We start from the raw sequence: 24,453 nt of genomic DNA, 5'->3' as shown, positions 1-24,453 counted from the left end.
ATAGATCACTTTTTTTTTTCTCATTCATCCATCAATGGACGCTTAGGTTGCTTCCATATCTAGGCTATTGTAAATAATGTTTCGGTGAACAATGGGTGTAGATCTCTTTTCAATATAGTGGCTTCCTTTCCTTCAGATATATTCCTAGAAGTGGAATTGATGGATCACCTGGTAGTTTTATTTTATTTTTTTTAAGGAAACTCCATCTTGTTTTCCATAGTGGTTTAAATTCTTTAAAGGCAGCTACTGAGTCCAATGAGAATATCTGCTGCCTGCTGACATCTGGCTCATACATAAATGGAGACAGTAGAGTGTGGAAAAGCAAGAGGCTATGTACAGAGAGAATTACGAAATGAGTGAACTCCTATGAGGAAACAGTTGGTACCTCTGCAATACAGCAGCTTCCAGCCACATGAAGTAAACTCTGAAGACAAGGCCATGTCCTACACACCAGGAGTACCAGCTGCCATGGGGCTCACTGATGAGGACTGAAGAAGGCATCCCATTGAGAAAAGCATGTTCTGATGGTAGCCACTTCCCCCTAAGCAAATCTGGACACGGCAGGCAGTAAATATAAAACAGTCCCCCAGGGGCACCTGGGTGGCTCAGTCGTTAAGCGTCTGCCTTCGGCTCAGGTCATGATCCCAGGGTCCTGGGATCGAGCCCCGCATCAGGCTCCCTGCTTGGCGGGAAGCCTGCTTCTCCCTCTGCCACTCCCCCTGCTTGTGTTCCCTCTCTGGCTGTGTCTCTCTCTTCAAATAAATAAATAAAATCTTTAAAAAAAAAAAAAAAACAGTCCCCCAGATCTTTACTAATCCATAAGGCGGCATAATTGGGTAAATGATGGGGCCTTCCATGAATATAGGGACTAGAAAAGGAGGAGTTTTGGGGAGAAAGATAAATTCCATTTTAGACTTACTGAATTCACTTATGATAGGGGTCAGCAACTTTTTTCTGCAGAGGGCCAGATAGTAGATAATTCTAGCCTTTGCAGGCCACATATGGTCTCTGTCACATGTTTTTCTGTGTGTGTGTGTGTGTGTGTGTGTGTGTGTGTGTTTACAACTCTAAAATTGTAAAAAAAATTTTTTTTAAGGCATTCTTAACTTGAGGGCTATACAAAAATAGGCAGAGGAATGGATTTGGCCCTCAGGCTGTAGTTTGCTATCTCCTAACTTATGATTATCCCAGATGAAGATGGCCAGTAACCTATTGAAAGAATATCTTGAGTCTGAGCAAAAGATTCTCAGACAGACTGACAGAGAGGGAGACAGATGATAGACAGATAGATAATCAGATAGATAATCAGATAGATATTTATATAGATGGATGATAGATAATTAGATAGCAGAGCCACCCAGGCACCCCTGATTTTTAATTTTTTGAGGAAGCTTCATACTGTTTTTCATAATGGCTATACCAGCTTACGTTCCTGCTAGCAGTGTATAAATGAACCATGTAGTTCAGATCTTTAGATCAAGAGACTCTTTGCTCATAAGCCCCACAATTAAACAAGTGAGGTCTTTGAGGCAGACAGATCTGGACTTGCCTCCCTGGGCATGTTGGGTCTTCTCTTACTCTTACTTCTCTTACTCACCTGCAAATGGCCATCTCTCACATGGGGGTCAAATGGAGTAAATCAGTAAAGTCCTATAAAGCCCTGAGCAGAGCTTCGCCATCACTATTAGCTAATGGTCTGACTGCGGCCATAGTTTCCTAAAGCCACAGGGGTGCAGTGGTCACTTCGATTTCTAGTTCGCTGACTGCTACATGTTGGGTCCTCCCTCCAGTAAATTTTCCTCCACCTTGAACGTCCTCACATATGCTTCCTCCAAAACATTTTGTCCCAGTGAGTTCCCAATCAGAAAGATCAAAGCTCTCCTTGGCCACGTCTCCTTTCCCCCCAACAGGAAACCAGCATAGCTGAAAGTCACTTGCACTTGCCAGGATCTATTTCCATTCAGATGTGCAAGTACGGACAAAGGTACCCCTTGTCAGCAGCGCTGTGCTTCACGTCCTCAGGAATCTGCAGTCAGCAAGCTTCGCTGCCCCTTGCTCCAAAAGCCACTACTTAAGATGGGAGTTTTCAATGGAAAGGAATATGAGCTTTATTCTGTTGGCTGGCCACCTGGGGAGAAGCTGGTAGGTAGACTCTTGTCCAAAGGCCAACTCCAAGGTTTCTGCGTGGCCCAGAGATTTTTTTAAAGGGGTTTAGGGCAGTGAATTCATTAAGGGAGTGCGGTGGTCTGTAATATTTCTTGATTCCGTGCAGACTCGCTAGTGCAGGCTACGGATGTTATTGCGGTGCTCAGAAGTTGTGCAAGAGATCTGGTTCCTTGGTGCCCAGCAGGTGGTGCAGGAGAGTTTGGTGAGGTGCAGAAGTGCTCCGCTCCTTCTATCAAGAATGCATGATCTATGGATATGGGAAGAAAGATTTAGTTAATCAATCACGTGGGCTTAAAGACGACTAGGTTGGCCAGGGGGCCGAGGCGGCTTCCGGCTCAGGCAGACTTCTGAGCAGCAAATCAGCCTTCCAGGACACTGTAGGACAGCTGGGCAGCACTCAGCCTACGACCATGAGGTAAAAGGTTTTTTCTTGCATTGGTCTCTTGAAATTGTGTCTAGAAAAATCTCAAGACAAATTTTTCTTAAGTGCTAGATTTCGGTGCCGGCTTAAATATTTAATGTACCTTAAATCTAGATCATAATTGTTGCAGGCATTTTAAATTTTGCAGCACTTTTCAGATGCACACAGGCTCTCCCCAGTGGAATCTTTTAGAAATCCTAGCCAGGAAGTGGCCAGAGGCTGGAGCAGGGAAGAAAAGGCATAGGAGGCATTGGGAGAAGAGGGAGGGGCAAGTTTATTTCATTCTGTTGCAGGAAAATTTTCATCAGTTAAGGATGCCAACCCGGCAGAAATATTCTTACAAGCTTTTGTTTTCCTGTTTTTCATATGAAAGGAAAAGTCAGGAGCTTGGGGTTATTTAATTATAATTTTTAAGGGAAGCGTACTCTTTATAAGCTCAGCATTGGATGCCCTAATAAAGGATGGGCTGGATTTAACCAATTATTTTCCAAAGAACCGCAATGGGACATTAAACCAGAATTCACATCTCTGAGGTTGCCCAGAGCCTCCAGAGAAATTGGGCTCCATCAGTCCCGGTACCCACGCTTTCCTTTTCTGTTCTGTTTTTAATCTTCAGTGATCTTTTAAAAACAAACAAAATCCAACTAGAATCATGAAGGACTTTTTTCAGTAAAAAGATACTATGAGCACGCTAAAGAACTTGGGGAAAATGCCAGCTAGTCTAAGGGGAAAAATTCAATCATCTCTTATATAACCCACCAGGAATAAACTATTTCAACATTTGAGAGAGATATATGTATGTGTGTGTGTATATATATATATATATATATATATATATATATATATATATCCTTTATTAAGTAGATTTGGGGGGAAATCTTTTCAAAGTTGAGGGTATAGATTCCATACAGTTTCATCTTATCTTTTCACTTAACATTATATTGTGAGTGTTATCAGTAAAATTTTTCAACATCATGAGTATCAAGGGCTTCGATAATGCTGGAAAATATGGATGTATTATGATTTCTTCCTTCCTTCTTTCCCTTTGTTCTTTCTTCCCTCCCTCCTTCCCCCTTCCATTCCTCCTTCCTTCCTTCCCGATTCCTTACTTTATAATCAAATTTATGCATTCACACCATTTAAATAGTCAACATGATCTACAGGGTTAGAAAAACAGCATCCCCCAACCCCCACCATATTTCCCATTCCCCAGAGGCAACCAGTAATTCTTTTAGTGACTATTGTGCTATTTATAGCCATATACTTAAATAACATGATTATATTGGTAGTTCTTGATTTTTAAATTTTAGCCAATATCTATTTGTTTTCCACCATTGAACCCCCTCCCCAACACACCACACACACACACACACACACCCCTCCTCTCCTACATCGTCCCCTCCCAATATCTCTTTGTGACTTTGGTTGGATCAATATTCAGTATTTGGATTATTACAACCACACAAACCCTACTCACAGCTGAGTCCTGTCTTGTTCTCCCATGACCTTTCTTTTCCCATATTTTGTTTCATTTTTTCTGAAGTTAAAGGAAACAAACAAACAAAAGTGGTTTTGTTTTTTGTTTCTTTTTTTTTAGGTTTCTAAGTACTTATCACCATCTCAGCCCCGAGCTCTATTCTAGTTGAACAAAACTCCTTTCCATATTTTCAAACCTGAGGCGAGCTGCCCTTGTCACATTTTGGTGGCAATCACTCACAGGACCTTTGACCTACTCCTGTCTACACTGGCTGCACTCCAGGTCGGTGGGGAAAGTACGGAGTTATTTCCTTCTCCCTCCCATCTTATGTAAGACCTTCTTTTGCGCTGCATCCTGTGTTTCCCAAATCCCATTTCTTCATTTACTACCTGGGTTTACTCCTAATTTTGAGGGGGGCATCTCCTCTCAGCTTCCTGAACAAGTGTCTGTAACGTAAATTTTTTGCTTACGTGTATGAAAAGGTCTCCGCGCTTTCCTCACATTTAAATGATTATGTGGTGAAATTTAAAATTATTTTCCCACAGCTTTTGGAAGGCATTTCTCCATTGTCTTCTAGCTTTTCACGTCGTTGTCAAGATGTTCAACATTTGGATTCTTGTTGTGTTATATACACCCTTTTCCCCCTGGAACTGTAGAATTCTCTCTGTCACCACTATTCTAAAAGCTTACCATCAAGTACTTGGTAAAGGGTTAGTTTTTTATTATTATTATTTAATAAGGTCTTATTCTTCAAAATGTGCCTTTGGTAGGATGTGTTCGAGCATCTTCACCAGTACCTGGGACACCCCCACCCTCGGTGTTTCTGGTGTAAATGACTTCAGCTCTGTGCTTTGAGACCAGTTTAATATAGTAGCTCCTGGAGGGCTGCCCTGGCCAGGGAGTCCTGAGTCTCTCAGAAACAACCATTGGGGGTCTAAGCTTATAGTTGGGAACTTTGCACAGATTTGTCATATGTCACTTTGTCAAATGACACTGGGTTATTGAGCTTGTTCTGAGCTTCGCCTTTGGACCACTTGTTTCTGGCCTTGCCCCCAGATCTGTGCCCTGGATCTCTGTCTTTCTTAGCCAACTTCCCGGCATCTCTCTTCTTCTTGTCCTTGGGCGGCATCGAAAAGCTCAGGGAGTTAATGCTCCCCCTGCAGCCTCGCTAAGATGTCCGACAAAAGAGGCTAAAGTTTATTTTTACCATGTGGAAATTTACAGTCTTCCATTCAGGGAAACTTTATTGCATTCTTCTAGAATGTTCTTTCTTCCTTTCATTTCCCTTGTTCCATCTAGAACTCAAATTTTTCAGATGTTGCTCCTCCAAGGCTGTCCCTCTAATTTTCCTGTGTTATATATCATATTTGTCTTCTTTTTATCTAGTTGCTGTACTATTTAAAAAAAAATTTTTTTTTCTACCATTTTTCCTTTCAATCTTAATCTTCTGAGTTTTTCACTTAATTTAATTGTTTTAATTTCCAAGACTTCTTCCATGTTCTTTAAATGTTTGGGGCTTTTTTTAAAAAAAAAAAAAAGCATTTGCTTTTATTCCATGGATGCAGCATCTTCTCTCGTATCTCAATTTATCGATGACCCTTTATTTGTTCTTATTCTTGTTGTTTTAAGTCTTCTGCTCCCTTCAGGACAATTTTACCATGTGCTTGTTTGGGCCACTGTCCTCCAGGTGAGAGGCCTTTCCTAAAACATCTGGGGATCCTCTGACGCCCGTTCATGATTGAGAGAGAAACACTAAAAAGCCAACAGGAAGCCTGGAGCACCTGCGAGGTGACCTCACTGCCCCATTTGACGAGGGACCCCTGATGTCTGTGTCCTGGACTTCCTCGACTTCCTCTGTAACAGGCTACTCATCCCTTGCCTGGAAGAAATAAGCCTGGCTGCCGCATTTTTAGAGCTGACTCGGGAAGATGTGGTCTCAAAACTCCACATGCAAACACTTATTTAACTCTCTCATTTGCCATATAGTACCCGAGGCATCCAGCTGTGCCTATAACTGTAGTCCAGGACCGTCTATTTTATCCTCTGTACAGAATACACTACAACCTTCTGCTACTTTAGGGGATGGGTGTTGCAAGGACCAGAGGCAGAGTTTATGGGATCAATCTTCCTGTTGAAACAGAGCCGGACTAGACTCGGGTCCCCTCAATCCTGATCGGAACCCCAGTGTTCCCGGACAGCTGAAACCATGCCCCCGAGTAGCACACCTTGCAGGAACGCAGGGGGCAGGAAGCTTACCAAAGGGGGGGCTCCACCAGGAAGACTGGTAAAGACAGAACCAAACCAGTCTGCTCCGAGGTGGACCCCAGTGCTGAGCCTTGACAAACTTTCTCCCTCTTTATACTAAAAATCATGTCCATGGGTGGGGATTTAACATGCTAATGAGACATTTCGGTGTAGGTTCTGTCCACTGCACCTGCATGCCCAACTTCCTGTCTCCCTTCCCCACCTATATGCTTAGATATCACTCCTTTCCTGCCTCAGTCTCTTTAAAATCTTTCCCTGGCCTTTGTTCTGGGAGCCAGCATGGAGGATCCTTTCCTTTGTGCTGTTTGCCTTATGCTTGGGCATAAGCCCCAATAAAAGTCTTGCCTGGAGCTTCCTGTTTGGCCTCTGGTCGTTTTCTATTGCTGGAGAGCCCAGGGACCCCAGTTCATCCCTACACACACATACACACACACACACACACACGCACATGCACTTCTGCAGCACTTTGTGCTGCTAACTCCTGAGCCTTTGGGGAATTCTGCAGTATCAATGGGTTGTTTCTTAGGTTCCCCCACTGGTGGCAGAGTTAGCTTTCCCATGTTTCCATGTTTGGTAAAACCAATCCCCACTTGTCTAGCTGTGTCAGGGTTTCTGAGATTCTGCCGTCTTTGTGTTCTCTTTCCTTTATGGTTAGAAGCCTTCACAGACCATGTCATCTTGGTAGGATTTGAGGAGGGAGCTAAAACAGTCTCATGTGATCGATGGATAGTCTCATGATACCTTTAAATATTTATTTTCCACCATCACCTAAAGTTTTAAGCAGTTGTAACTGATCCTGCGATGAACATCCCTTGTTCACAAACTTGTGTGGCAGTCAGGGTGCAGCCAGAGAAGCTGAGGCAGCAGGAGATATACAAGAAGAGACATGATGCAAGGAATCAGCCTATGTGATGATGAGGGCTGGCTGGTCAAGTCCAACTCCACAGGGCAAACCATCACAAGGAAGGCAGACCAGGACTCCAGGGCATGGGTGTCAGTAGCTGTCCACTGGCAGAATTTCTTCATCAGGGAGCCTCAGCACTATCCTCGAGCCTTTCGACTGATTAAACCAGGCCCACCCAGGTAAAATAAAATAAATAAAATAATCTTTCTTACTTAAAATTAAATGCTTGTGGACTTTATTTTTTTTTAAGATTTTATTTATTTATTTGACAGAGAGAGAGACAGCGAGAGAGGGAACACAAGCAAGGGGAGCGGGAGAGGGAGAAGCAGGTTTCCTGCCGAGCAGGGAGCCCGATGTGGGGCTCGATCCCAGGACCCTGGGATCATGACCTGAGCCGAAGGCAGACGCCCAACCGACTGAGCCACCCAGGCGCCCCGCTTGTGGACTTTAATCACGTCTACAGAATACCTTCACAGCAACATTTAGGTTCATGTTTGATCTAGTAACTGGGCACGATAGCCTAGCCAACGTGACACATGCATAGGCCATCACAGCCTTTGACTGAATGTCTGGTTTTCTATACATTCTTAATATTCAAAATTTTATGTCAAGAGCTCCTTGTATGTTTTGCCACAATTCCCTGCACGTTTTATGTCAAAGTATGTTCTGAACCCTCATATATAAGTAAAAGTGCCCAGCTGTGATTCTTAAAAATCTTTTTGTGTAACTGAAGCTTTAAATGCCATTGAAATACCATTGATTTAATTTGCATTTCTTTGATTAGTGACCATTTTTTTATATGTGTGTTGGTAAATTTTGAACTACCTGCTCATATTAGTATCTACTGAAATACGAATACTAAAAGCACGTTTTAGGTATTAAACAGAATACCTCTTGTCATGCTTATAATCTGTTTTCTAGTTTGTCCTTTGATTTTTGTGAATGGCATTTGCATGTGGGCTCTTTGTGTCCTGTTTCTCATCTGCTCCAGATGTTTCTCTGTCTCTGTAAGGAACCTGACTACTGTCTTTGTGACCACTGAGCAAATCAAACGGGTGGTGGACCGCAGCATCGGGTGGCACCCACCCGGGGAGAGAGTGGAGAGTATTTGAGTTGTTCTAGTTCGTGAATCTGCCCGAAGAGCCAGCTTGCAAAGGCAGAGATAGTGACACAGGTGGGGCTATACTCGTTGGCCCAATGTCAGATGGACCAAAAGCCTGCCCCGAGCCAACCTGAAGAAACTAACACTCTGTGCACACTCCATCCCTTGGAAAGGACCCCCGAGGGATATCTATTCACCCCCAGCCCCAAACGATCCCCCTCTCATCTCTTGGTGTCCTCAGCCCAGCATTTCCTCTTAGTTTCCCTGACTATTTTGGTGGATCAGAAGTCCAGGCTCACACCCTGGTTTCCATGCTTGAGAGAGGAAACAAAAAACCAACCTCACTAAATATTATTACTCAACTACTGCACCATTCTCCGATAATTTCTACAGAAAAATTTCCTTGCTTTGCAGTTGGAGCTCCAGGACCTCTGTGCCCATCCTTCTCTAAGACAGGTGGAACTGGGGTGTCCCTGGGTAATAAATTTCCTCCACTCCCCCTTCCTTCTGGGCCATCCCATCGACTTCCATCCATTTGGGGGGCTTTTACAAAATACCACAGACTGGTAGCTTATAATAAACAACAGAAATTCCTTTCTCACAATTCCAGATCAGAGTGCCAGCACTGTTTGGGCCTTCTTCTCAGAAATGGTCAGGTGGCCATGCCCTAAACCTGTTGCTTTGTCCATCTGCTCACTCACATCCCCAAATGTCTTCTCTTCTTCCCCTACAGTGAAATCACCAAACATTCCCTGGAAAATATCTTACTGCAACTGAAATGCCATTTCACCTGGAACTTATATGATGAAGAAAGTTCCTTAGATGATCTGGAGAACAGAGTGCATGACCAGGCACGGTTGCTAAACAAAGAATTCAAAGCAATCATGTACAATCTGTTTGCCTATGTTAAATACCTCCGAGGCCAGAACAAGGTGGCTCTGGAATATTTACAGCAAGCAGAAGAGTTTATCCTGCATGGACAGGCCCGCCAAGGCAAAATCCGAAGTCTGGTCACCTGGGGAAACTACGCCTGGGTCTATTATCACATGGGCAGGCTTCCAGAAGCACAGGCTTACGTTGACAAGGTAGGACATCTTTGCAAGAAGTTTGCAAGCTCCTACAGAATTGAATGCCTCGAGATTGACTGTGAAAAGGGATGGGCACTTTTAAAATGGGGAGAAAAGTATTATGAACGGGCTAAGGAGTGTTTTGAGAAGGCTTTGCAAAAGAAACCCACCAATCCAGAATTATCCCTGGGACTGGCCATCACACTCTACCGTCTGGGTAGACAAAGCACCAACAGAGAACACCATTTGCCTGCTGAGGCAGGCCATCCGACTGAATCCTGACAACCAGTATATTCACGTTCTCCTGGCTCTGACTCTCCAAAAGACCCAGAAACAAGCTGAAGGAGATAAGCTAGTCAAAGAGGCCTTGAAGAAAACGCCGTGCCCAACAGACGTCCTCTGCAGCGTGGCCAAATATTACCGAAATAAAGGTACTCTGGACACGGCTATCGAATTACTTAAAAAGGCTTTAGAATCGGTACCGAACAACGTCTATCAACATCTGCAGATCGGATGCTGCTACAGAGCAAAAATCCGGCAAATACAGAGGTCAAGGAGGTACGCCACGAAGGAGAATGAAGAAGAGCTGCAGGAGATGACGAGACACGCGGTGGATCACTTTAAGAGAGTTGTCGAGTTGAAAATTAACCTTCCCTGCGCCTGCTCAGACCTTGCCTGCCTCTATGCCATCATGGGCCAGTATGATAAGGCGGGGTATTACTTCCAGAAAGAATTCAGTAAGGATCTGCCTCCAGCAGAGAGACAAGTCCTCCACCTGCGCTATGGAAACTTCCAGCAGTACCAGCAGCTGCGTGACGACACCGCCATCTGTCACTGCCTGCAGGGCTTGAACATCAATGGGACAGTGACCGAGAAGGAAAAGCTGATCGTCAACCTAAGAAAAATTGCCCACAAGCGACTCTCTGAAAACGCCTTCGATGCTGTGGGTTGGCAACTCTCCAGGTTCATTCGCGAGCTGAATAGAAAGGGGCACCCGTGGGACAGTCCACCCCCAGAGGCCACCCTGCAGGCAGAGAAGGGCAGTGAGGAAATGACGGAGGGTGCGGGTGGGGCGGAAGGCCCTAGAGAGAGCCTGTAACCAGTCCTCAGGGCTTCCAAGAGAGAAGAGCCAGAGCGAGAATGAGAGAGAGGGGTAGGAGGCCTGGCGAGGTGGTCACAAAGGGGAGGGAAATGGGGACACAGAGAGACAGAGAAGCCGCAACTTGCAGGAGCTGGGCCAGATGGCTGGGCTTTTCATTTTGCTGTCTCTTTTTCCGGGTTCCCAAAATTCTCTCAGCCAGACCTGGAAATGCAGAATGACTTTTCCTCTGTCCTATAAATATTTTGAGCAAAAGCTCCTTTGAGGGCAAGCACTTGCTTTGGGACCATGGGACTCTGCTTTAGTCTCAGTTTGCACCCCCCAGCTCTCGCCCAGCGCCTTGCACTCAGCCTGGCATACAGTAGGCACTCAACACCGCTGACAGAACAAGAGAACACAACATCACTGAGGCCTGGTCCTCTTTCCGTGCTCCTTCTGCTCCCAAATGAATTCCATACAAACCAAAGATTTAAATGTTTAAAAAATAGAAATCACAAAATTTCTACAGGAATTCTTGAGAGGACTTTTTTAAATCACAGGGTCTGGAAGTTGTAAGTATGAAACAAAACACGAAAGGGCAAAAGTATTAAGAAATTCAACCACATTAAAACACGCTTCATAGAGGAGGGACCTCCGGAAACTTGAAAGATCAATGACAGACTTAAAAATACTGTTTCAATACGTTACCGGGTAAAGGATTAACTTCCTTAATGATGAAACAGTTCCTTTGGACAAATGGGCAAAGGTCAGGAAATTAAAATGGCTTAAACACATGAAATGATTGTTAATGTTGCTCTTATTAAGAGCAAAGCAAACCAACACTATTAAGAGAGGTCATCTCAGGTCAACCAAAGAAACACCTTTCAGAAAAGGGTACTAACAAGGATGTGGGTAAACAACCTCCATCATGCATCGCCATTGAGATTATAAATCATGTAGATGGACGGCATTTGTTGATGGCAGTTGAGCATTCGTGAATCTTCGCCCCAGCAATTCCACTCATTAATCTATCCTGTATTTGCATATGCATGCAAAGACCTGTATAATGATACTCATGAAGCTTTGTTTATAACAACAAAGGAGTGACAACAACTCAAAGGTCCATCACTAGAGGACTCATTAATTCAATTTTCATATTTCATACACAGAACAGCATGCAGCTATTGTAAAAACTAGTAAGGCAGTTCTAAATGTAAAAATACAGAACACTATCTCTGAGATATATTAAAAAATAAAGAATAAAAGTGCAGAAGAGTGTATACAGCGTGCTAACATTGTTCAAAGGAAGGAAGGGTAGGAGGAGGGAAAAAAAGCATATCACATTATGCATAGACTATTTGGAAAAGGATATATTTCCTCTAGGGTAGCCTCCAGAGAGGGAATGGGCTGTCTGGGAGTCTGTATGGGAGGAACACATATATTTCAACTGCATAGATTTTTAAATTTTGAATTTGATACCCAGAGCATATATCACATTGTCAAAAAAAGTATGCAACAAAACAAATTCAAAACAAAAGATGGTCACGCCAGAGTGCTGTGACCACCCCACTGGTGTCTATTCGGCAACTGGTTCCTGCTGGGTCCAAGCCACACTCATCAATGTCTGAAGATCTCTGTACCTAATCGACGCGTCTCTGGATTCCTGGTCTTCCTCCATGCCTTCATCTTTACTCCCACCACCCACCCACTCACCCCACCACTAACATGTACAACGTGTCCTCTACTCTCTTCGCTGATCCATAATGGTGTCCATCGCAACTGATCCTTGAAACTGTAACCATGTCCTGGACCTTTGCTCTGACTGCTCTCCTCCAACTATCCCACTCTGCTGTCTCTTTCGCCATCCGTGTTCAGGAATTTACTTTTTGTGCAACAAACTTTTCTCGAGCTCCTGAAAGCTGTCAAGGAATGTGATGAATGAGAATGTACCAAGATGAAGGTCACAACTCTTTAAGTTCGTGCTGCAATATTGTGCTTCTGTCGACAGCACACACCCTGTAGCTGTCTCATTTCCCGAGAAAAAGGGAAGATCTTCATCCACCCCGTGTGCTGCCAGGGTTGCAGGGCTCCCCGCGCTGCCCCCTGCTCTCCGTCATTAGATGGATGAAAGTTTAACCTTGCCCTCAGATCACAAACTCCAGAAAGTTCACAGTGACACTTCCCTTACCTGACACCGAGGGGCAATCTTAACCAGTGTTGCTTGGCCTTGCATGTTATGGGGATCTCTGCCTGTAGCCCTTTAGTAACTGCAAGAGGAACCCAAAGGAACATGCCAAGCCTGGTTGGAAACTCAAGTAGCCACGGCTTTGCTTCCAGAGAGCTGGTGGAGCAGCCGGTGAGAGAGGTGGAAAAGCTCCTGCTGCTAAGTTCAAAGAAAACCAGAAGTCAGTACACGTGCAGAGACGCATTTCCACACATTTCCTCTGCTGTCCCTCGTACCTTTATGTGGTCTTTTTCATCTCTCTTTTATCTATGAATGCTTCTGTGATAATCAACTTTTAAAACTCTTTATTCTCAGAATCAGACACTGACAAATATTTGAGGCATACTTTGAAGGCACGGCTTCATTGAATAAATGCTCTCCATCGAGGGATACCATCAACAAAGGTTCCATGTGCGCACAGGAGTCTCTGGGGCCCAGCAGGTGAACACAGAACCCCAGCCCGTGGCAGAGGACGTGGGAACACGAGAGTTAATGTCACAAAGAGCGTCCCAGGGGGTGGAGCTGGGGATATGGAGAATGATGGCAAAGTTCTCATCAGAGAGCAGAATCTAGGTCTAAGAAAGAATCTTCCAAATGCCTATCCAGCAGACATTCACCATTGCTACTGACTTGTGACCTCTGAGCTTCCTCCATGTTCCCTTTCTTCAACTGGGATGTTTCCTATGGTTCTTGCGCCCCAACAGAACACATAGGAGTCACCTAATCTTATCTAGTCTTTTAGGTGTTTTTCTCACCAGACCACAGGAAGCCACACCCTGTCCATTGAGGGGAACCGTGCATCACCAAGAGTTCCCTGAGCATAGCTGGGCACAATGGTTGCCTTGACTCTGGGTTGACTCTCTTGGGAAAGGCCTGAGTATGTTCTGTGTTTAAGAAGAAGGGCACATAGTGGGTATTTAGGGTGTGAATAGTATTGAACTAGCCACCAACTCAGCTAGGTAGATAAAGCTTACATCAAACATTCTCTACAGAGACAGAGAACAAAAAAGAAGGCCATTTTTTTCTGTGAATCTCAAGAAAAACCTGTACAGTTTTATTTTATGGAATTAAAAGAATTTTTACTTACGGTCAAAATATAATGTGGTTCTCACACTTTATAGCATGCATTAGGATTGTTTGGAAAGTTTACTAACAAAGAGATTCCTTGACCCCACTCCTAGAATTTCTGATGCATTTTATTGAGGATGGAGCCTGAGAATTTGCATTTGTGACAGGTTCCCAGGTGAAACTAAAATTTCCTGGGGTTGATGGCAACATGGGACTAGTGCATTATACCACTTTGTAGTGGATGTAGCCACGCAATGAGGAAATGCCTTTCCTCATTCTGAGAACAGCAAACAAGGATTCTCCCTTAGTCTAGGCTGAGACAGGGACAGCCTCAGGCCTACATTCTGGGACAAAGACACATAAAGAGTTGTAACAGCCTGACTAATCAGAACTCTCGCTGAGTAAGTTTCATTTTTCTTATCATAGACATATTACCAGAAGAGAGCTGGTTTTCTTTTCCAGTTTCTATTTTGCATTCCCGTTGCATCTTCTAACACTAACCCAGCTGCCAGAGCCACCGGTGCAACCCTCTAGTGAATGTGAACACACCATACACAGGCTCTGGCCATACGGATTTCTGAAGGGCAACACAGTAGCTCCAGGCATTTCAAAACACAGCTAGCACGTGCTTTCCCCGTGCTTCTCCCCACCTGGTACCTTTATGATAAGATTTAAACATTTCTAGCCAATCGTTTTCTTGAATGCAAATTCAAAACACCACCAAAAAATCCCCATGCTGTTCCTAGTTTCCTTCTGCAGCATTTCTTGTACACCTAACATACATTTTTTTTAAAGATTTTATTTATTTGAGAGAGAGAAAGAGAGAGAGCATGAGCAAGGGAAGGGGCAGAGGGACAAACAGATTCCCCACTGAACGGGGAGCCCAATACAGGGCTGGATCCCAGGACCCTGAGATCATGACCCAAGCTGAATGCAAATGCTTAACCGACTGAGCCACCCAGGTGCCCCTAACATACATTTCTATAAATACATACTATAACTTGTAACTCCTGAATGACACCTGAAAGTAAGGGTTTCCAGTTGGGATAGGCTGGGCTGGGTGTCCCAATCAAAGGGTAGAGAACCATCAAGAAGCATAGCTTCTGCTTCCTCCCCACTGCTCATAGACACAACCCGCCATCCATAAGGCTTTCTCCAAGACTGAACTACGTGCCTCAGCTGTACTCAGTGGTCCTGGAGAGTAGGCTTCACTCGTGCTCTGTGTAATTTCCTGACATCAGACTCCTAGTGCTGTTACCTCTTTTCCTCTTGGGTCCACACATACAGTAATCCCTTTACGATCAAGGGTATGAATAAGGAAAAAAGCAAAGAAAGTGCATTTCCTCCATCAAGCAAACTGCCCTGGTTGCAAACTACGATGTGGGAGTGCTGGACACCAGGGTGAGCCGAGGGATTTTAAATGTTGTGGTGCTTGGGAAGCCCAGAATGTGTACAGGTGTTAGGAGCTGTTTGGCTTACGTTAGCGCTCATGACAGATGGATGGTGGACTGTCAGGGGAGCTAAAGCTCTCCAAAAGGCAACATCAAAAGTTTCCCTTCTGGTCTCTTTGGTTAATGACTGTAGCTATAAATTATTATTTAAAAAAATTGCATGCACTTATTATGTGCCAGACAAAAACCCCATATATGCCCCTTACTGGGGTCTGCATGCCATGCTGGTGGTAAGGGCGGGCAGAGCGAGGATGGGTTAACATTGTAGTAATGAGGCAGGGTGCTTGGTGCTTGGTACCTGCGTCCTTCTCCAAGCTGGGCCCCCTCCATGTCAGCTGATCTAGGACATCACCACAGTGAGAAAGAGGAAGTTCTGACTCACTACAGGGTGGGGGTTTGGGGGTGCTATAGGCGCGGCTCTTACTCAAGATTCATTTCCTCTTAGAGCCCTGTTAGTTGTACTTTCCAGTTTCAGTTTCTCCTTCCTAAAGCGAAGTGCAGGAAAACAAGGCAAAGGAACCAGGAAATGCTTCCATATATAGGTCTCCTGAGCATCTCTCGGAGGCAGAGAAGGAAGATTTCTGAAGAGCACTGTAGCCTGAACTGCAGCCTTTCAGAACAGCCGAGAAGCGCTCCGCAGTCATGAGGTAAATATTCTCCCGCCCTGATCGTGTTGAAAATGTCCAATCAATCTTGCTGTGGAATGCAAATCCCACACAGCCGTGCTCCGTAAACACAAGCGCCTGGTTGTTTTGCCTTACTGTCTGTCGGTAGCCTTGCCGTGATCTCTCTGTAGGTGGTGTATTTGTCTCACCATTGCTGGCTTGTTTATTTCTGTGATTTTCAGACCCACACTGTCAAGCTTCCTCAGGGCATCTCTCACGAGGAAGCTGACAGCTGAGGGCCAGAGGAGGGAGGGAAGGAGGGATGGCAGAGGGAGAGATGTTTACCGGCAGGTGCTTCATTTAGAGATGGGTCTGGCGGGGGGGGGGGGGGGTCCTGTAGACTGTCTCTCTCTTGTTTCTTATTTGAAAGGATGAAGCGAGGGGCTTTTAGTAAGATTCTTATTTAACAAAGGATCTGTTTTTAGCAGATAGGGTTAAAATGTACTCCGGGTAGCAACCCCAGCTCATGCTAAGGTAGATTTTACTTTTAATGTGTTCATTCATCTCATATTTGCATTAGGGCTGGTAAAATGTATCCATTCATTCAACAGAAATATATTTTACCCCAAAATGCTACTGATTGGCTAGAGTCCTTCTCTCTGAAGTATGAATTGGAGGTGGGGTGCTTGGAGAAAATAGCCCCTACCTCTAAAATGCTATTACACCCCAGAAACTTAAGATTGCCCTGCGAGGAAGCAGGGTAGGAAGGGAGCTTTCTGTTTTGTCCAGTGTGAGGGTGTGGCCAGACTAGATGACTCAGCCTCAGTCCGGGGAGCTCCAGCATGCAGGGACGCCAGTCCCAGCTCTCATTTCCTAGAGGACACATTGCCCTCCTTCTATAAGCTTCCTGATGTCTCTTCTTGAAGCAATATATTTTCTGCTACTCTGCATGTCTTCCTGATAAGAAAGAAAAAGATCTGATATCTCTCCAGATGTCTATTTCTAGAGTAACTCAGAATATTTAGAAACCTTGTTCCTATTGCTTAGAACTTTAGCATGGTCTTCTCTTAGAATCTCTCCCTTAATAACACAGACCCACCAGTCTCTTTTTTAATTTTCTTTGATCCCTTAGCTATAGGCACTGTCACCAGGCATTGGCCCTGTGCTCTAAGACAGTGGTTTTCAAATCTGAGCATGCATAAGATCTGTCTGGAAGGCTTGCTAAAGACAATTCCTGGGCTCAACCCCCCCCTTCAGATTCTGATTTGGTAGTCCTAAATTGAGGTCCAAGGACGTGCATTTCTAACAGGCTCCTCAGTGGTGCGAGTAATGCCCTAAGACACTGGCAGCAGCATTAGCTCTGAGCCTGGTACGCGGTGTCATGAAGACAAGAAGCAAGGCAAGACATTGCTGTGTGTAAACAGCTGGAACTTCTAGAGCCATCAGAAGCATAGGTCTCAGAAGTCTGAGTCCAGGAAGCAAGCATCTGGAACCAGCTTCTGATTTCCTGGTGGAAATAAAAGCCCATAATCACCCAGTGAAATGGGGTACTTTTGAATGGCTGCTTAAAGGGATTTTACCGAAGTGTGTATAGTAAATGCCTCTATCTTGCAAATGCACAATTGACTATGTGCTTTATATGTTGGAGATAATTTCAACTGTATTCACTCTCTCTGCTTCTTTTATAAAATGAGAAAGTTGCGGGGCGCCTGGGTGGCTCAGTCAGTTAAGTGTCCAACTCTTGATTTCGGCTCAGGTCATGATCTCAGGGTTGTGAGATCAAGCCCCATGTGGGGCTCCACACCCTACAGGGAGTCTGCTTGAGATTCGCTCTCTCCCTCTCCCTCTACCCCTCCCCCTGCTCTCACTATCTCTCTAAAATAAATCAATAAATCTTTAAAAAAAAAATTAAATGAGAAAGTCGCTAAAAAGCTTATTGCTAAGCTTATGTAACCTTACCGAGAAGGAAAATAGATCAGGTTGGACATGAACTTTTCAAGGGGAGGCTGCTGTCATTACAATGCCAGATACCACGCCAGGCACTCTCCTGGGCTCACACACACACACACACACACACACACGTGCATGTGCACGCACATACACACACCACCCATCCCGTTCCCCATATTACATCAAGAGGCTCAGACAACCTGGCTCCTCACGAAGACCTGTCCGGGACTTTGAATGGACAGAGGGTCCTACCCCAAGCAGAAACTCCTACCCATTTTCCTTCCTCTCTTCTGTTTATTCTACTTGGGGTTGTTAAGTCTCCATCTGATTCAAGTAACAGAAATGAACAGGAACTGATTTAAAGTTCCTGGAATGGCTCACAGGACCCACACATAGGACTAGAGCAACCCCGGGAGGGCCAGAACAGGACAACAGAGAGCGTGGGGGACCCAGACCCTGTCTGCTCCAGGTACGTCCAGGTCACACTCTCTGCAGGGCATGAGTCAGATCATGGCCCCCGAGAGCCCTCCAGCATGCACGGTGCTCTCCCTAACTCCAGACACCTGGCTCCCCACCCCCCAACCAGCACCATTTCCAGCTTCCACTTGAGTTTGGGTGCCCAGCCCTGATCTAATCATCAAATTGGGGGGCAGGGTCTAAAAAGTGAAAGATAGGGAGCAGGAAGAAAATGGGGAATATAATCTTCCATTTGGACAAGCATTTCAAAGATGGTCTTTGCCACATAACATAACTTCCCACATATCTACTGCTTGTCTATGTCAAAATCCATAATATTTACAATATCAGCTCCTCATAAAAGGGCTAATTAATATATACCATGAAAAAAAATTTTTTAAGTGAGAAAAAGCAACACTTCAGGGACTCCAATACATAGGCAATGCAGAGAAATGATTTTTGGGCAGTTAATGATTTTTAACCTCATCTCTGAAGTTATTCAAGATAAGGTTTCTGTGTGGTGAGTTTCCCTTATTTGTAATTTATTTCATTTGATTTGATTTTTAAGAACCAACACTGAAGGGAATGGGAAATCTTCCCAGAAGAATTGCAAGAGTACCTTAAGGGAAAAAGAGCATTTCCCATGAGAAAAGATGCTAGCTGTCTTGTGAGCCTCCTCCTATAGTTTCACTTGCAACACCCTGTGTGAAAGCAAACCACAGGAGAGGAAAAATAAAATTTCAAAAGATAATTATAAGGGCACCTGGGTGGCTCAGTTGTTAAGCGTCTGCCTTCGGCTCGGGTCATGGTCCCGGGGTCCTGGGATCGAGCCCTGCATCGGGCTCCCTGCTCAGCGGGAAGTCCGCTTCTCCCTCTCCCACTCCCCCTGCTTCTGTTCCCTCTCTCACTGTGTCTCTCTCTGTCAAATAAATAAATAAAATCTTTAAAAAAAAAAAAAAGATAATTATAGCAACAAATGCAGAAGTTTTAATAGACCAACACAAATGAGAAATGTTAAGGACAGAAATCACCAGTCTAAGAAATAGCAGTGGGGTGGAGGGGAGAAAAAAATGATTATATTTTATTCCAGAATAAAAGTTTAAAACATTGCTAACATATACGATGATACTGAAGTTAAATGGTAGAATAACACAAAAGCAGAGGAAATAAGTAAGCATTTAGAATTGTTGAAATATGATTTAAATGGTTAAAATGGAAAAGTTCAGATAAAAGGAGAACAGAGAATGCCAAATTAATAAAAAGACAAGACAAAACTAATTTGATTTAAAAAAAAAAGTTTGGATAACCAAAGAAAATCAATTAAGGATATATGGAAAGCTCAACTAATAAGACAGGAAATTTTTTTTTTTTAAAGATTTATTTATTTATTTGAGAGAGCGAGAATGAGAGAGAGTACATGAGAGGGGGGAGGGTCAGAGGGAGAAGCAGGCTCCCCGCTGAGCAGGGAGCCCGATGCGGGACTCGATCCCGGGACTCCAGGATCATGACCTGAGCCGAAGGCAGTTGCTTAACCAACTGAGCCACCCAGGCGCCCAAGACAGGAAATTTAAAGTAATAAGGGCAAAAAGGACAAATTAAGGAGAACTAAGAAACTAAAAATATAGGAGACAAAATACAGTTGAATTTCAGAGGGATAATGAGATTAAAATCAAGCTGGCAAGACATGAACAGAATAGACAATTCTAAAGCTAAAATTTTCAAACTAGGAAAGCATTTGCTAGGTAAGATGAAGAACAGGAACACAAAGCAATCAAATGGCCTTTCTTCTTAAAAACTGCATCAAGTTGGGGTGCCTGGGTGGCTCAGTCGTTAAGCGTCTGCCTTCGGCTCAGGTCATGATCCCGGGGTCTTGGGATCGAGCCCTGCATCCGGCTCCCTGCTCAGAGGGAAGCCTGCTTCTCCCTCTCCCACTCCCCCTGCTTGTGTTCCTGCTGTCGCTATCTCTCTCTCTGTCAAATAAACAAATAAAATCTTAAAAAAAAAAAAAAAAAAAAACTGCATCAAGTCAGGGGCACCTGGATGGCCCAGTCGGTTCAGCGTATGACTGTGGCTCAGGCTCAGGTCATGATCTCAGGGTCCTGGGATCGAGCCCCACGTGGAGGGCCCCCCCTCCCATTCCTTGGGCTCCACACTCAGCAGGGAGTCTGCTTCTCCCTCTCTCTCTCCCTCTGCCCCTCCCCTGCTCATGCTCTCTCTGTCTCTTTCATAAAATCTTTAAAAACAAAAAGCTGTATGAAGTCAATCCTTTGAAATCCGTTCCCCCAGATGTGTCTGCCCCTGCACAGGCCCTCAGGGCAGACAGCAGAGGGCCAGCCCAACCTGACATAAACCGCCCTATTCAGGGAACCCCAGCCCCACTCCAGCCCTCTCCCTAATGCTTCTGACGCCCACAGTCACCAACCCTGTGTCCCGTGCACTTCACGCATACGCCAAAATATAGAAAGAAACGAAAAGGAAATAGTGTTCTTTTCTGGTTGGGGTGAACACCGTCGGGGAGGAGGAGGAGGAGGAGGAGGAGTAAGAGATTCATACTTGCCATGCTCCCCGCTTCTTGCCTGGAGAATCTGCGCTGTGTCTGAAAGCGTGCCTCTTTCTGTTTTGCCCTCCAGTGAGAGCACCAGGACCGCCTTGGAGAATTGCCTACGGCAACTGAAATGCCATTTCACCTGGAACTTGGTGGAGCCAGGAAAGTCCCTGGATGATTTCGAAGACGAGGTGTGTAACGCCCCGGAGTTTCAGGACAATGAATTCAGAACCACGGTGTTCAACCTACTGGCCTACATAGAGCAGCAGCGCGGCCACAGCGAGGCGGCGCTGGAGCGCCTGCGCCAGGCGGAGGAGCTGATCCAGCGGGAGCACCCGGATCAAGCGGAAACCCGAAGTCTGGTCACCTGGGGTAACTACGCCTGGGTCTACTATCACCTGGGCAGACACGCAGATGCTCAGATGTACGTCGACAAGGTGAGACGGGTCTGTGAGAAGTCTCGCAGCCCCTACAGAATGGAGAGTCCTGCGCTGGACTTCGAGGAGGGGTGGGCCCGCTTACAGTGTGGAGGGAGGCACCACGAGAGGGCCAAGGTGTGCTTTGAGAAAGCTCTGGAAAAGGAGCCCAAGAACCCGGAGTTCGCCTCCGGACTGGCCATCACGAGCTACCGTCTGGATACCTGGCCGCAGCCTCAGAATCCCATTGACCTTCTGCGGCGGGCCATTCGGCTGAATCCCAACAACCAGTATGCCAAAGTCCTCTTGGCTCTGAAACTTCAGAAGATGAACGAAGAGGGGGAAGGAGACAGGCTCGTGGAGGAGGCGCTGAAGGGAGCCCCGCGCGCAACAGATGTGCTCTGCGGAGCAGCAAAACTGTATCAGAGAAAAGGGGCGCTGGACAAAGCTATAGAGCTGCTGAGAAAGGCTCTAGAAGGCATGCCGAACAATGCCTCCCTGCACTGGCGTATCGGCTGCCTCTGCAGGACAAAAGTCCTCGAGATGCTCCAGGGCACAGGAAAGAATGAGATGTGCGGGAACAGGGAGAAGTTACAGGAAGCCATAGGACAAGCTGTGCATCATTTAAAGAGAGTGGATGAGGCCAATGCAGACTTCCCCTGTGTCTGCTCCTACCTGGCCTGCCTCTATGCACAGGCAAGCCAGTATGACCACGCGGAGCATTACTTCCAAAAAGAATTCAGCAAAGCGCTTTCTCCTGGGGCCAGACAGGTGCTCCATCTGCGCTATGGCAACTTCCAGCTGTATCAAATGAAGAGTGAAGACAAGGCCATCCATCATTTCATACAGGGTGTGAAAATCGACCTGGAATCAAAGGAGAAAGAAAAGATGAAAAATAAGCTGCAAAAAATTGCCTGTATCAGGCTTTCTAAAAATGAAGCCGATTCCATAGCTTTGCACCTCTTGGCGTTTCTTCAGGAGCTGAGTGGAGACATGAGGCCAGCAGAGGAAAACCCTGAGAGGCGTTTGGACTCTGGAAGTTTCCTCTGTTCAGCATCTTTTGCTGAGGAATGAGGAATCAGGATATGGTGTGAGTGGGACGATGGAGGGAAGGGAGCAGAAAACCCTCCACCAAGTGGGTATTCACGATATTGGACAACTGGTACGGTGGCATAGGCATGGACTGGGCTGCTGGCCATGGGTCTGGACCAGGTTTGTGGAAGAACCTGCTGGGCTGAGTGTTAAAACATGAATTGCTCATGGAATTCTGAGACAGGGACTAGACTGGAGCCGAGAGGGTCCCAGGGCTTGGTTAGGGGGCTACTTCCCAATTGACCTCTTGGGAGCAGTTTGCATTGTGACATTCCCTTAGTCATCCTCCGTGCAGTGATGCCTTGGGTTTGTCTCTAGGTTTATATAAAGCAGCCGGATCCCTCACATCTGTAACAGTGTGGTCCGTTTTTACAATGTTTTTCCACCCTTGGAGTCATTTTAGATCTTACACAGTTTGGCCCTGCATAGACGCTAATGTGCTGTGTCCATTCAAAGGCCAGGGGACCAAAGCCTCCATAGGACTGGGTATCTCCTCTCCCTCACTTCCGCCTCCTCCCCAGACAGTCCTCAATCTAGACTGTCCTATACAACCTGAGTTCAGTTGTCCCATTGACTGAGGTGGGAACATAGTTTGAAAAAAAGAGAACAGAGAACAGGTTGAGTTTAGAAGGAACACATCCAAGACAAGCAATGGGGTCAGGCCATCAGGGTCCAAGAGTTTCAGGAGGCACATGGGGAGATTTCACCTCCATTCTGCCCTCCCTGTATTACAGCGTATGAAGAATAAAAAGGGAGATTCTGTAGAATACGCTAGAAAGCAAAATAATTCATTTCTTTAAAGTGTCTGGAAAAATAAATGTCACGCCAGTAGGGACAGGGATTGAGTAGACAAAAGAGAAAGAGAGAAGAATGTTGTCATTGTAGACTGTAATCATATGGAGAAAAATCTCATTTTCTTGGCCACTGTTAGGAAAATTTCCTTGTACAATGAAGACTTGCTTTGTTCAGAAATGCTTGGATGAGCCCAGGCCCAAGGTAATAGAAAAACAGCAGAACAGAAGGCTCATTTGGACACCAAGGACCTAGCGAAAGGTCTTGTGAAATGACATCAATAACAGCGAGTTTTTTTCCCCAATTAAACATGTTGTACGTTAGGTGAAATAAAACTTCTCACCCTGAAAACCCTCAAGGGAACCATAAAATTCATGGTTTGCTTGGGGTGATTGGGGTTTTCTAGGTAAATACTGAATGGCCCATGATATCAGGATTAGTGTGAACCAAAACAGACTCAGGTGACCCAGCATGAAACAGACCCTCAGTCATCCTCTGGGTTGCAAAATATTTGCCTGTTCGGATTAATTTAAATTTAAATAGTGGTTACCAGGGGCTGGGGGTTGGGGAAGTGGGAGAGATGTTGTTTGAAGGTAACTAGTAAATAAGTCCTGGAGATCTAAGGTATAGTATAGTATCTTGAATATAGACAACAACATTGTATTGTAATCATCAAACTTGCTAAAAGGCTAGATCTTGATTATTCACACCACAGAAAAGAAATGATAATTATATGACATGATAAAGGTGATAACTATCACTACAGTAACTTTTGCTACAATCATATTACAATATATAAATGTATCAAATCAACCTTAAATTTGTACAGTATTATATGTGAAATGTATTTCAATAACTTTAAGTATATATTAACATTTTTATTAAGCAATGAAAACATTATATAAACTTCAAGATTTTTTTTAAGTTAAAAATTCCAGCTACTATAATGGTTTTCACGTTATTTTCTGTATTAAAAATTGTGTTGTGTGCACTTGAGATCAGCAGTATGCATAGTATGGATTCCTGAAAAAAGCCACAGATTTAATAAATAAATAACTTAGAGGTGATGGAACACAAAGGAGTGTTCTGGGGTTTTTTTTGAAATTTTGCTGCACCATAAGTCTTCTAGATCCGGCTACTGATTAATGAAATGTTTTATTGGTAGCAAACTGGCTCCATATAACCCAGACTGGTCTAACATTATAACCACTGAATGGAACAGACTTTTTTTTTTCTCTAAGCCTTAAGAATCCAGGACTCTAGCTTACACCCCGACACCCACCACGGTGCACCGCTGTGCACACAAACCCCCCGCCCCCACACTCGGACAGTGGGTGGACTGTTTCTCCTCTCTGTTACATCTTGTTAACACCA

General features: G+C 44.9%; 2 protein-coding genes and 1 pseudogene across 2 annotated transcripts; 2 read left to right on the top strand and 1 right to left on the bottom strand.

The window, feature by feature from the left end:
• The first annotated feature begins 2,505 nt into the window (after positions 1-2,505).
• Positions 2,506-11,479, top strand: LOC116648396 (interferon-induced protein with tetratricopeptide repeats 2-like). The gene is given in 3 exon segments (XM_032430356.1): positions 2,506-2,581; positions 9,069-9,621; positions 9,623-11,479. Coding segments are annotated over 3 exon segments (1,437 nt in total). The 5' UTR covers positions 2,506-2,576; the 3' UTR covers positions 10,502-11,479.
• Positions 4,815-5,193, bottom strand: LOC116648344 (annotated as a pseudogene).
• A 4,087-nt stretch (positions 11,480-15,566) lies between the features above and the next one.
• Positions 15,567-24,259, top strand: LOC116648369 (interferon-induced protein with tetratricopeptide repeats 2-like). Its single transcript, XM_032430316.1, has 2 exons — positions 15,567-15,870; positions 20,865-24,259. Exons 1-2 carry the CDS (start codon positions 15,866-15,868, stop codon positions 22,267-22,269), a joined length of 1,410 nt encoding a protein of 469 aa, XP_032286207.1. The 5' UTR covers positions 15,567-15,865; the 3' UTR covers positions 22,270-24,259.
• Positions 24,260-24,453: the final 194 nt, after the last annotated feature.

The sequence above is a fragment of the Phoca vitulina genome, unplaced genomic scaffold, assembly GCF_004348235.1.
Source record: "Phoca vitulina isolate PV1807 unplaced genomic scaffold, GSC_HSeal_1.0 scaffold43, whole genome shotgun sequence".
Lineage (NCBI taxonomy): Eukaryota > Metazoa > Chordata > Mammalia > Carnivora > Phocidae > Phoca > Phoca vitulina.
The sequence above is the reverse complement of the archived record's forward strand: the minus strand, read 5'-3'. Positions and strand labels throughout refer to the sequence as shown.